We start from the raw sequence: 13,404 nt of genomic DNA, 5'->3' as shown, positions 1-13,404 counted from the left end.
TCCCTCCCTTCCTTCCTTCCTTCCTTCCTTCCTTCCTTCCTTCCTTCCTTCCTTCCTTCTTTTTAGATTTATTTATTGTTATATGTTAGTACACTGTAGCTATCTTCAGACACCCCAGAAGAAGGCATCAGATCTCATTACGGATGGTTGTGAGCCACCATGTGGTTGCTGGGATTTGAACTTAGGAGCTTCAGAAGAGCAGTCAGCGCTCTTAACTGCTGGGTCATCTCACCAGCCCAATTATTCTGTTTTCAACTAGGCAGTCCATACTAATCTCCCTGTGTGGTCAGATTCTTAATGCTAAATGGTTCTGTGCTGTGAGACTGGCAACTGAGAAATGGCAGGTATTCTGAGGTCAGTGGGTCAAGGTCAGGATGACCTCTAAGATAGTTGGAGACCTGGGTTGGTTGGAGCCTCTTCCTGTTTATTCCCTCTCCACCCACTTCACTTCTGTGTGTGTGTGTGCGTTCACATGTATGAAGAGGCCTTATTCATCAGGTGCTGTCCACCTTGGTTTCTGTTTGGCTTGGTTTGGTTGGTTTTTTTCTGAGCAGGGTCTTACAATATAGCCTTGGCTGCCCTAGAACTCCGAACTCTCTCTGTAGACCAGCCTGTCACCTGAGATCTGCCTGCCTCTGCCTTCTGAGTGCTGGGATTAAAGGTGTGTACTGCCATGCCTAGCTTTTTTGTTTTTTGAGAGAAGGGGGGAGGGGAGGGAGAGAGTATGTGTGTGTGTGCGCGTGTGTGCGTGCATATGGGTGGATACATGTGGAAGCCAGAAGAGGGCATTGGCTTCCCTGGAGCTGGAGTTACAGGTGGTTGTGAGCCCCATAGCTACTTGTACTGGGAACTGATTTTGTATCTTCTGGAAGAATGGTAAGCACTCTTAACTGTTGAGCTGTCTCTCCAGGCCCCACCTCTCTTCCTTTCCCTCCATATGTTGACTTATTAAAGTCCATGTCCATCTGTGTGCTGTGTACGCATGTGCATGTGAGTGCAGGTGCCCAAGGAGGCAGATGTATTGGATCTTCTTGAAACTGACTTTAGAGGTAGCTATGAGCTGCCCAGTGTGGATGCTAAGAACTAAATTAGGCTCCTCTGCAAGAGCAGTACATGTTCTTAGTGGCTGAGCCATCTCTCCAGCCCCACGATAATAGAGACAGAGTATCTTGATGGCCTGGAACTTGATTAGGCTAGGGTGACCTGTCATTGAGTTCCAAAGATCCTCTTGTTTCTTCCCAGTGTTGGGGTTACTAGTGAGCAGTAGAAATAAATGCCTGTTTTTTCACATAGCTGTTGGGGATCAGGTCTTCATGCTTGGGTGGCAAACACTTTACCTAAACTTTCTTCCCAGTCATTTTCTCGTTTTCTATGGGAGGACTTCCTATACCTGTAATTTGGACAGGGAGCTAGTGCACTGTACTCAGACAGTGGGCCATTTTTTCCTATATAGACTGCTGATCCTTTTTGAATTACTATAACACACTGCTCACAAACTGGGTGAAATTTAAAGAAAAGTTTATTGAGCTCACAGTTTTGGGAGATGAAGAGCCTGTGTCTGGTAGCTTGCTTATGGAGTGCTGCGCTGGGACAAGACATCACATGACAGGAGGGGTGTGTGTGTGTGTGTGTGTGTGTGTGTGTGTGTGTGTGCGCGCGCGCGCTATGTATGCTCAATCTCTCTTCCTCTTACAAGGCATCTAGTGCCAGGTGTGGTGGCGTACGCCTTTAATCCTAGTACCCGGGAGGCAGAGGCAGGCGGATTTCTGAGTTCGAGGCTAGCCTGGTCTACAAAGTGAGTTCCAGGACAGCCAGGACTACACAGAGAAACCCTGTCTCCAAAAACCAAAAACCAAAAACCAAAAAAAAAAAAAAAAAAACCCAAAAACAAAAAAACCCAAGGCACCCAACTTTCACTCAGGAGAGCTCCCTTGTAATGACGTTCTCTACTACAAATCATTCTGCATCAACCTCACCTTCAAATGCTACAGTTGGATTGTTTCCATTCTTTATACCTCACAGGGAGGATGCAGAGCTGCCGAAGAATTAGCCTTATACCAGATTTCAAGTCTGACTCTGTTTGATTGTTTTTTCTTTCCTTCCAGGCCATCTACGCCAGTGTTCTTCCTGGAGAGTTGATGAGGGGCTACATGACTCAGTTTCCGAGCTTCCCGAGCTGGCTGGGGAAGCACTCGTCAACGGGCAAACATGATCGGATTATTCAGGACCTATCCTTGCACATGAGTCTTAGGTAAGTAGAAGTAGTGCACTCTCTGGCATTTTGTTAGCAGGTGCATTAGCCTTTGCCCCATAGGGTAGCATGTGCTGGAAGGAACCATAGGGTAGCATGTGCTGAAAGGTGGGTGGGTGTTCTAGTTTTGGATTTGTTGCTCATCAGCTGAAGGATCCCTCCTACGTTCCTGCCGTTTGGCCTGAGTTCTGTCCTCTGTTATTAGCATGAAGGTTTAGAAGCAGCCAGGACGCATTTGCCTTTTGATTGGAGACTGATAAATTTTAAGTGTGTGTACATCTGAGGTCTGCTGGCGTTTGTTGTTACGGAAGTATGTCTGTTTTTAGTGGAATATCTTCCCTGCTTCAGAATAGTTAATATGAAAAACTGAAGTATTCCTAAAGAAATGAGTTAGTTTTTTACGAGTTTTACTAGAAAGCCGACCTAGTGATCTGAGGTAGGGAACACAGGTCGGCATGTAACAGGAGACCGCCGCTTGGGTAATGAAAGTGGACACACGTGAACGTGATGAGAAAGTAAGAAGTATGTGAGTTTGTCACACTTTGTTAAAGTTTATAAAATGATAAAATGTCAAGGCTTATAACCAAGAAGGCTGTAAGAATCTTATGTCCGTTTCTGGATCCCAGAATGTTACCGATTGATCCAGCTCTGCCCTGGTCCCTGGGTAAAGCTGAGGCCATTCCTGTCCTGTGAAATTCTAGTCCTTACTAAAGTTCCTCTTCCTAGATCTTGGCAACAGCCTTCTATTCCACTCCTAGTGTCTGTTGCTGCTCTACACAGAATGGCCACACATTTATTGTCTCCCTGAGGGGTTACCTGGGTGGGCTCAGTGGAGTCACCAGGTCTTTGTAAAGTAGAAGCTACCATGTATGTCAGTGTCATGGAGATCTGAAGGGGCTGCTCTGTAACATGGCGGATGGAGGAGCCACTGGGCTGTGTTGAACTTGCTAGGTGTTGCTTCCACACTCAGCCTGTGGTCCCCCAAGCTTAAAGTACCCAGACATTAAATTGCCAGACTTGAAGCCAGAAGCAATTAGAAAAGATAGTAGTTACCATTAGAAATATTATTTTTGCTCAGTTATTTTTACAGGAGTGACAGTATTAGGAAGGGAAAAATATTATTTATTTATTTATTTATTTATTTTGTATTAAAGAGTCATTTAATTTTTTTTTTTTTCCCCTTTATATAGCCCTGGCTGGATTGGAACTTGCTATGTAGATTAGGCGGGCCTTGAACTCATAGAGATCTGCCTCCTACTGTCTCTGGAGTTCTGGGATTAAAGGGATGTGCCACCAGAAAGTTATTTCTTGATAACATTCTACTAGCTCTCAGCAGCCCAGAGTCTGCTTCCCTGCTTCTGGGTGGCACCAACCATTGCCCAGCTCTGCAGGCATGTTCTTGGAGTCAGGGAAAACCTTTAGATGGGAAGATTGAGAGCATTGGCATGAGGAAGTACAAGGGAGGCAGTTTTATACAATTGTGTCTTTTACAATCAGAAACCGAAAGATATTACACACTCACTTGTACTGGAATGACATATGTCAAAGGAAATCTCACTGCAGTTTCCTGATGCCTTTAATAGTTTGGACTGGGAACGGTGTATTTGGCTATGGTAAGGGTGAACACAGGGATGTAATTGTTGGGATGTTAGAGTAAGATGGAAGTTAGCATCGTGTTTGCTTTCCAGTCACAGAGCAAAGAAGTAGAAAACTGCCTTTGAGCACAGTGATGAGGAGTGCTGGGTGTCCCACTGAACACTGCCAGGCTTGCATCAGCAGGTTATGTTGGGCACAGAAGCGCATGTCCAGTTTACAGGGTCTTTCTCTCTCTCTCTCCTGTCTCTCTTTCTCTCTTTCCCCCCCCCCCTCTCTCTCTCACACACACACACACACCCCCCCACACACACACACACACACACACACACACACACACACACACTCCCTCTCTCTCTCTCACACACACACACACACACACACACACACACACACACACACACACACACACACTTTCACTCTGTAACCTTGTGTAGCCTAGAGCTCTTTATGTAGACCAAACTGGCCTTGGACTGACAGCTCTTCCTGCCCCTTCTTTCAGAGTGCTGGGATTAAAAGCATGCACCATCATACTTGGCTGAAATACTTTTTATATTTCAGTCCATTTCCATTTCCATTGATTGAGTGGTGCGAAAGTGTCTTTTTCAGTGACTCATTTTGAAATCAGTGTTCTGCTAGTGTTACCTACTATGTGTGTTCGCGTGTGTGCTTGTGAAGGTCCATTTGTGGGATAGGTATGCAACTCAGGTCACCAGGCTTGCATGACAAGTGCCTTACCCCTGAGCCATTTGGCTGCCCTAAGAGCTGTTCTCCTAGGAGAAAATAGTATTCATTAAAAGGACCTGTGAAATAACTTACATGGTATAAAATGACTACATCTTAAAAGAGAAAAACTTGAACTGTGCCTGATTCACTGGTGTTGATGATCTAATATGGGAAATTTGGGAGATAGGGCGCCACTCACATGATTTAAAAAATAAACATTTGTGTCCTTCTGTTTGTTTCAGAACTTACTCCAGCAAAAGGACAGTGAACATGGATTACCTGTCACACATCAGAGATGCACTTGTACGACCCTTGACCTCACAAGGGGTAGAAGGGGTTCAGCATGTTGTCACACTTATGGACACATACTATTTGATGAAAGAAGATTTCGAGAACATCATGGAAGTTAGCAGCTGGGGGGGCAAACCCAGTGCCTTTTCCAAGCTGGATCCCAAGGTAAGATGCACGGTCCCTTGGAAATGACCATGCTGTGCTAGCAGTGCTTGAGGGATGTGCTGGGGACTGTAGACAGTTTGTCCCTCCTCCCTGAGTGGTACCTTCCTGGACAGTGGTCAGAGAAGACTGAGATCCCATGCTGCCTTTGTGTTTTTCGCTTGAGTGCAAAAGCAAGAGGGTAAGTGTGAGCTCCGAGTGCACACGTGTTCTTTATCGGCAAAAACAAGAGGATAAGTGTGATCTCTGAGTGCACACGTGTTCTTGATGGGCAGTGGGGTGAGCTGAGGGTGAGCGTGAGGCAGTGGTAGAGGGATAAAAGTAAGACTGTTCACAGCCCGAGGGAGTTCATAAGTTTTTCTTTTACCAGGCTGGCCTTGAACTCCTAATTCTCCTGCTTCTAGGACTGTAACCGTGTGCCACATTTCCTTTCTTAGTCTACCTGCTGACCCAGTGTTTGTTCTTGGTGTTCGTCCATGGCAGTCTGTCTGTGGTGAGCATCCAGTGATGTGACATGACACGTGCTGGAGCCTCACTCCTCACACATGGATGTAGTCGGAGAGGACACTCTCAGTGTGTCACTTGTCCTCTCGAGATTTTTACCTGGCTTAATGGCCTCCGTTTACTGTTATAGTAGACATTCCTTGTCGGGATGTGGGCTGCGTTTTGAAGCTTGAAGTTGAGGTTATTAAAGTTACTTAGTACTCCGAAGCAACCACTGTACCAGAGTAAAGATGAACAGGCTGGTTTTCTTTTCCCAGAACTAGAGATGGATCCTAGTACCTTCTGCAAACCAGACATGTACTCCACTGCTGAGTCTCTCTCCAGCTCACAAGTCACCCAGGCTGACCTTCAGCCTCAGGTTGCTGGGGTCACAGGCATGTGCTGCTGCCTTGTGTGCCAGCCGCCATGGTTTGAGTCAAGACCAACTGGAATCTTAGAGTGAGCTCTTTTTGACTTAATTTTTGATTCATAGACTAACTAACCACTGATTGTTTTTGTTTTTGCTTTTTTTTTTGAGACAGGGTTTCTCTGTGTAGCCCTGGCTGTCCTGAAACTTGTTCTGTAAACCTGGCTAGCCTTGAACTCAGAGATCCATCTGCCTCTGCCTCCTGAGTGCTGGGACTCAAGAGGTGTGCCAGCCACTCTGCTGAACCATTGATTCTTAATCTTTTTTTTTTTTTTTTCCTTGAGCTGTGGGCTCAAACTTCTCAACTGAAATAAAAACAAATGGAGATGTAGCTTAGTGAGGCTGCGGTTGCTTAGTGTACACAAGATCTCTTACTGTACACGATCTCTAGGAACACTCATACACAGAATGTCTCTAGAGGAGAGTGAATATACTTGTATTTCTATTAGGTATGTATCTAGTTTGCAAATAATTTAAAGGGTTTTCCCAGGCTTCTCAAAACTTGGACTTACCTGATGTTAAGCAGTTGTCCAGCCCTCAGGGTAGCCTCTTCTCTCCTTGTTTAGGTGAAAGCCGCCTTCACAAGAGCCTACAATAAGGAGGCCCACCTGACCCCATACTCACTTCAGGTAGTAAAGACATCGAGGCTCAGCACAGGCCCAGCACTGGATTCTGAGTACAGTGAGGAGTTACAGGAAGATGACGTTCAGTCTGAGAAAGAGCAGGATGCAGTGGAGACTGACGCCATGATCAAGGTAGTGCATTCAGCTGTGGGCGGGATACCTCTTCTGTGTAAAGTGCTGTGTGAAAATAAGGCCTGTTCTGCAGGTAGCATGGTGAGCTGGAAATACAATATGTCTTGCTCATTTTAATTGAAGGTGACAGGATAGGTTTCATTTTTTTTAAAAAGTGAAGTTATGGCCATCATAGTTCTATAGGAAGAGTGCATGTGTGTGAGTGTGTGCATGTGTGTGTTCAAACACATGTGGGACCTAGAGGTCAAGTGTCCCTCTATTTTTGTCTACTTAGTGTTTGAGACGGAGCCTTTCAGTGAACCCGGAGCTTGCTGCTTTGGCTAGGTAGCTAGCCAGCAAGTCCTCAGGACTGTCTGCGCGTGTTCCCATGTCCCTGGCACTGAGGTTATAGATGTGTGCTGGCTGTGATGTGACTGTTGAGGATCTGAGCTTAGGCTCTGAAGCTGGTGCAAACAGTACTTTGTCCTCTGAGTCACCTCAGCTGCCCAGAGGGCACTGGTTATACCTGGCCATTAGTGTGATTTAAGCCACGGGTGCATTTCTACAGCATAAACAGAACAATTTAAACCTCTTGTCCACTGCTGTTTCTCGGGTTTTATAGGCCATCAAATTGTCTATAAAAATTTCTCAGATTAAGGCTTGTTTTGTCTTTTGCTAGTAAAGGTTAGATGGGGCATGGAGTCCTGAGACCGGGCACAGCCTCCTCTGCCTTTCCCTCGGTCTTCCTCTGTGGCACGCCTGTGGAGACAGAGGCACTTTGCAGTTGAATTGGCTTTCTTTCTCTTCACAAAATGAGTGTGCTTAGATGTCTTGTGGAGAGTAAGAGAAAGGGAAGTTCCTCATGTAGAAATTGCCATGTTTGTAAGTCACCCTTGTTTGTTCTGGCTTCCCTAAGTACACTGTGTTCTGAATCCAGGAGGTTGGCTCACACGGGGTGCACCTTAGCTCTAGACCTGAGCTCCCCTGTGCTCTTGCCTTTCAGGACGAGAGCTTGCTTGTCGCTTCTCAGAGGCAGCAGTAGATATTGTGACCTCGCTTTTCTAATTAAATTGTAGGGAAAGATTCTGTTGGCGTGTCATTTACTCAGCAGTATATTAACTGTTGTGTTTCCTCCAGCAGAAAAAGACAAGATCTTCAAAGCCTTCAAAATCAGAAAAAGAAAAGGAGTCCAAAAAAGGAAAAGGAAAAGGAAAAAATTGGAAGAAATGAAACCATTGTTTAGTACCAATAACTGCTTTTAACTTACCCTCTCGACTAGTCCGGCTGGTCTAGAGACTGAAAGCCTTACCCTTTGCCAGAGTAACAGGTTTGGTGCAGCACAGCGGGTGGCTGGTGGTCCCATTATAAAGGACGGTACAGCTAGAAGGACTAACTAGCCAGCTCTCATTCACCTCTTATAGAGGTGGGTAGGACTGTTCCAGCCCTGCAGTGATCCTGCCAGCTGTTAGATTGCTGGGCTTCAAAGTGACTGTGTAGAATCAAAACTAGAAAGTACACAGGCATTGGAGTCAGAGTTTAGTTAACCATAGCAAGCAGGGCGCAGTGGGACTGAGGCATCTTTTGTAGCTTAAGTTTATCCTAATGGCCTTTAGAGGACCAATGCTGAATTTTTTTTTTTAAACATAGTAGTTATTTTATGGTGAAATTCTGTAAATCTTAATCCAAAGCAGCTGCCACCTGAAGCCGAGTATTCTTGGTGTATTATCAGGTATTTTGCAAAGCGTGCATCAGGAGTCAGATATCCATGTAACGCATGGGTCACTTTTGTCATCTTGAGTAGCAGAATATTATGTTGTATATTACTTTCCTTATTAATTTGGTTGGATTACAGTATTCAGCAGTTCTTACTAACTCTGTGAATCGCAGTTCTGCAGGTGAAGGGTCAGAGCTCAAATTCCCAGCATCCCCTTGCCCTGACCACATTGCTGCTGTGGGTAGTCTGAGACGCCACTTGGCTAGTCCAGGTGTGCAGACGTGGGACTGCTCCACATTCCTGTCCCCATGCAGTCTTAGCCATCAGGTTGAAACCAGTAGTGACGTGTAGGTTGGGTCAGACCCACAGGCTCATTCTGGCCGGGAGATGCTGTCCTGTGGTGGTGTCTATAAGCCCTACTGGGATTCCAGATTGTATCTAGAACTGTGCTTGTGAGGGACCCTGGGCCGTGGCCGTAACCCGGCCTTTCGGTGTTTAGTTCTTTTTAAATCAGAAAGTGCTCAGAGGTCTATGCTGCCTCTGTGAGGTATACGCCAAAACGATTATAAAGGAAGGGCCAAGCTCTGTCTTTTTGAGTTCTCATGGCCTTGTTGGGAGGAGAAACAGAAGTCCTGGAGACATTGAAAGTGTATTAACCAATGTGAAAGATGTGTTTCGTGGAGGTCGGTCGGTTATTATGGAAATAAAACACTGCCTTAAACCTGAGCTACTGAGTCTTGCCCCTCTCTTCTGTGCTGAAATTTGCCTGCTGCAGTGAAGGCTTTCTCACCCAGAGGATATAGATGGTTTTTGAGTGCATATTTTTCCATTTCTCTTACTTTGGGACCAAAAAGTCGTGTTTCCCTCTGCTGGATATGCATTCCAGGAAAGGACTTGAAGGCTTGCCTTCAGAACAAAACACAGTGCTGGCTCACTCAGTTCACTTATAATTTAAATGCTGGGAAAAAGTTGTAAAATAATAAAAGTTTAGAAACTGTAAATATGCTGTTTAATACAGGAGGACAGCAGCAGGAGTCTGTCGGGTTCCTCCTTGAAGCCCCTAAACATGAAGTAGGGTGCAGGGAGAGGAAGGTGGGAGTGGGAGGAGGACCCATATGTCTGTGTTGGGATTGAGTCTCCTCGCAGCTCCTGGCGTGACCTGTGGAGAGCAGAGTCATGGCCATTTAGATGGCTGCCTCTCACAGACAATTTCCTGTAGTCCCTTTCGATACATTTTATTTCTTGACCTCTTGGGGTTATTTTAAATGAGTAGACTTGATATACACCAGGATTGAGTATCTTCCTGGAGTTCTGGGAGGAGTGTGCTCACACGGGAAGGCTGAATCTCAGAACACAGCCTGCTTGTCTTCCCCATGCCGGGTTGCTGGGATTCCCCAGTGCGGTGAGGAGGTGGCTTGGCACTGGTGAGGTTTTTATTCAGTGGAATTGCTTAGAGAGACCAGGCTTCTGGTGAGCCCCTAAGACAGCTGATAGAGCAGGAGTCATGATGGTGGGATGGTAAGATAACAGCAAACATTACTGGCACTTAGGCCCCTAAGCACTACTGTTAGTGCTCAGCTGTTATTGTATATAAAGGCTAATCACATGATTCAGTTGACTCATGTCTGTTGGCTATTCAAGCTTTGGTGACATTGGACCTAGGTCATGGCAAAAAATGAAGTACAGATTTCTTGCAAGTGAGTGTGGTACTTGAATCTTCAACTCCAGGAAGGTAAGAGGTAATGTATATGTTTGAGGAAACCAACTGATAAACTTTACACTTGTGTGCAACTGAATGAGCGGATAGACACTGAGTGTTATCATTTTTAAAGGATGGCTTGTCTTTGGTGTTTTGGTTAAAGGAACAGACTCTGCTTCATGCCCTTCCTGTTTCAGACTTTGTGCAGTGTTCTGTCTGCCCTGGCCAAGCTACCTTCTTCATGTCTTTCTCTGTATCCAAATCCAGAAAAATGTTACATGTATCTAGTCAACAATTTTATTTTAAAGGAGATACTTAAATATAAAAGTTGTTTAAAAAACTTAGTATTTACAATTCATATACTATTAATAGTACAGAGCATAGAATATATAGGACTTTGAAGAGGAAATATACAAATTTGAGTAAACAGCAGATCGTGTCACTGTGTGTCACTGCAGAAGGTGAATATGCTGGCCTGGTTCATGTTTTTGTATCCAAGGAGAATCATTCTCCCAGGGGTGGACACAGCTTTCCCAGGGGAGGTGCCATCTACTGGGATCACTGTCTAAGGAAGGGACAAACAGAACATTTAGACAGGTCTCAGGTAAAATGGCCTGCCTGGTGAAAGATCTGATTTCCTGCTCATTTCCTTGGACTTTCAGACAGACAGTATTGAGCTTCCTGCCGAGAGCTACATAGCATGCCACTGAGACGTTGCTATCTTATGAGTCACCTTACTGTGAGGGATTTGAAAATGTCGAGGCTGCTTGGCAGGCTAGAGAGAACATGTTTTTTCTGAAATTAGAGGTTCCTTCTCAGCCAGGGAGCAATACCTTCAACAGTGGTCACTGTATAAGGAGACAGCATCATGACAGTGCATAATCCCAGCCTACTGAAGACATGGCTTCAAGGAGTTCTGATGTGACACAGTTTAGGTTTCTAAAATGTATCTTACATTGATGCAGGGCAGGATCCATTAACATGGATACACATTTATCTTCCACAGATAGAGCTGTAAAGTTGGGACAGAATACAATAAGCAACCAATTCCCCAAGATTTTGGAAAGCAGCTGGGGGCTGCTGTCTTTTGAAAGAGAAATGTGTCGGGTTAGAGTCAGGGCCTCCCTGTGTGTGCACCTAGGGTAAGCCCACGAGCCAGGGGCAGCTGGAAACCACGCCATGGTGAGCTGAGTTCATCCCCCAAATAAAAGTTGATTTTAGCACTCAAAAATCAATATAAATGGGATAAAGGACTGGAGTAAAGTGGGGGAACTTTTACTATCAGTTCACACAATTCATTTGACAAATTGAATATTCAGAAAACTAAGAAAAGACAAACTAGATTGGGGGCCCTTCTGAAAAAAAGAAAACAAAACATCCTAATAAAAAAGTGATGATGCGTGGTGTCATAAGCCTGCGATCTTGAACCTGCAGAGCAGGAGGACCACTACAGCCAAGGCCAGCCTGATTTAGAGTGAAACCTGCTTTCAAAACCTGTAAAATAGCTCATTGGGTAAAGGGGCCCTGATGACCTGAGTTTGATATTTTTGTGTGTTGGGAAGATAGCAAGAAAGTGAAAAGCCCACAAAAAATATTTGCAAGTATTACATCATAAAACTTACATCGACTCTTATGAAGGCAATCTAGTTGTAAACTGGACTAAGAACTTTGAGACATGTACAAATGGCCGACAAGGACACAAAAGATGCTCTGCCCTGCTTTACACTCACTGAGCCAGAAAGATACACTAGGAAACACATTTTATGCTACAGCCCCTGTGAGAACAGTTCCACCGTTCAAGAACAGCAAAAGGGCCGAGTCTTCGAGGCAGCACAGAAGCTAGAAGAGACAAATAGGCTGGAGCTGGCTCCAAGCCTGCGTGTGTGACCATGACCTAGAATTCCATTTTAGGGAATTCCAGGTTAGGGTCCCTCCACTCCCTCTTGCAAAAATCCTTGTCACTGGAATGAGTGGGAGGAGTATGTGTGTAGCTTTGTGTGGTCAAAGTGAGACTTAGGAAAAGAAACAGATGTCAAAAATCTCTGGAAGTCTAACTTTGTATAGTCAACCGAAAAGCTCCCATTTAAAGGAAGCTGGCTCTAGTTGTAAGGGAGGGGCTGATTAAAAATAACTCCTTTAGTTTGATCAAATACATTCTAGTTAGAATCCATGATGCTGTGTTGCCACCTGGAAAGCCTTATTACATAAAGAAAAGGCCTGTTGGCACCGTTGGACTTTGACAATTACATGGTACACAAAAAGGAGTCCATTTGAACATGAAGAATGAAGCCGTGTAGTACTGGGGCTTCTGGGCCTGGGAGGAGAGCACACGGCGGGGCCTTCACCTGGGCTCTCCGCTCACTATTCCGTCTCTGTCCGGAGGTACTGCGAGCAGTCTGTAATTTTTTTCAGTTGACTGGAGTTTAATCTTTCTGAACACATGGGACACGTGCTTTCACTGTTTAGTAAGCTGTTTGGGGGAGATAAATGCAGAGTAAGTGAAATATATAATTAACACGTCTTTATCTTTCGGTTAAGCTAATGGGAAAAATCTTCCACCTTCTCCCTACATCTCTTAACATGTCAACTGAAGATGGACAAGAGGAGAAAATGCTCTCAGGTCACGGAAGGTCCTTGGGATCTTTAGGGATATGGGGTGAGGGGCCCTCAAAGCAAGGGAGTGGCAGTACAAAAAGGTCCTGTTTCTGGATTCCTTTGCAGTCGGTCCTGGGACTGTATTACTTACATCTTGAATTCTGAGTACAGAGCAGGGAAGCCACAATGTGGGCACATTGTCCAGTCGTCTTTCAGCATGTGTCGGCCCTGGGAACATTTAAGAGTAAAGTCTGTCATCTCTGAGACAAACCACAGCCGGAGACAGGCTTCTGACTCAGGACATCATTGGTACTTCATACTGCTGGTAACTGTCTTAGAAAGATGCAGCCAAAGGGCTATAGCTGAGTTTGACTTAGCAGGCTCATGTTAAAAGATGGAATAAGCTTTGACTTTTTCCTTCAATGTGTGAATTTATATTCCTTCAAAATATAGCTTACTTAAGCCAAGGGATGAACATTTAGTTGGACATTTTAGTTTTCTGATAATGGGTCTTGGAACAGTTAGGTTAAGACAGTATTTCTCTGTGTAGCTCTGGCTGTCTTGGAACAGTTGTTAGGTTAAGACAGTATTTCTCTGTGTAGCTCAGGCTGTCTTGGAACGGTTGTTAGGCTAAGACGACAGTATTTCTCTGTGTAGCTCTGGCTGTCTTGGAACAGTTAGGCTAAGACAGTGTTTCTCTGTGTAGCTCTGGCTGTCTTGGAACAGTTA

At 45.0% G+C, this 13,404-nt stretch overlaps 2 protein-coding genes across 5 annotated transcripts in view; one reads left to right on the top strand and one right to left on the bottom strand.

The window, feature by feature from the left end:
* Rfc1 (replication factor C subunit 1) overlaps nt 1-9,107 on the top strand; it is a 71,237-nt gene extending 62,130 nt beyond the window's left edge. For 2 of the 4 annotated variants that reach the window (XM_021210414.2, XM_021210413.2), the window contains exons 22-25: nt 2,106-2,251; nt 4,813-5,026; nt 6,500-6,688; nt 7,808-9,107. In XM_021210414.2, the coding sequence (XP_021066073.1) occupies nt 2,106-2,251; nt 4,813-5,026; nt 6,500-6,688; nt 7,808-7,897 (639 nt within the window). In that variant the 3' untranslated portion in view covers nt 7,898-9,107. Of the gene's footprint in view, nt 1-2,105; nt 2,252-4,812; nt 5,027-6,499; nt 6,689-7,804 lie in introns of all 4 variants that reach the window. The other 2 variants (XM_029544953.1, XM_021210412.2) reach the window with 1 other exon arrangement.
* A 1,298-nt stretch (nt 9,108-10,405) lies between these two features.
* Nucleotides 10,406-13,404, bottom strand: part of Wdr19 (WD repeat domain 19) — a 59,203-nt gene continuing 56,204 nt past the window's right edge. The window contains exons 35-36 of the mRNA XM_029544952.1: nt 12,827-12,903; nt 10,406-12,550 (exon numbers count right to left, since the gene is read on the bottom strand). Of these exons, the coding sequence (XP_029400812.1) occupies nt 12,442-12,550; nt 12,827-12,903 (186 nt within the window). The 3' untranslated portion in view covers nt 10,406-12,441. The remainder of the gene's footprint in view (nt 12,551-12,826; nt 12,904-13,404) is intronic.

The sequence above is a fragment of the Mus pahari genome, chromosome 13, assembly GCF_900095145.1.
Source record: "Mus pahari chromosome 13, PAHARI_EIJ_v1.1, whole genome shotgun sequence".
Lineage (NCBI taxonomy): Eukaryota > Metazoa > Chordata > Mammalia > Rodentia > Muridae > Mus > Mus pahari.
The sequence above is the reverse complement of the archived record's forward strand: the minus strand, read 5'-3'. Positions and strand labels throughout refer to the sequence as shown.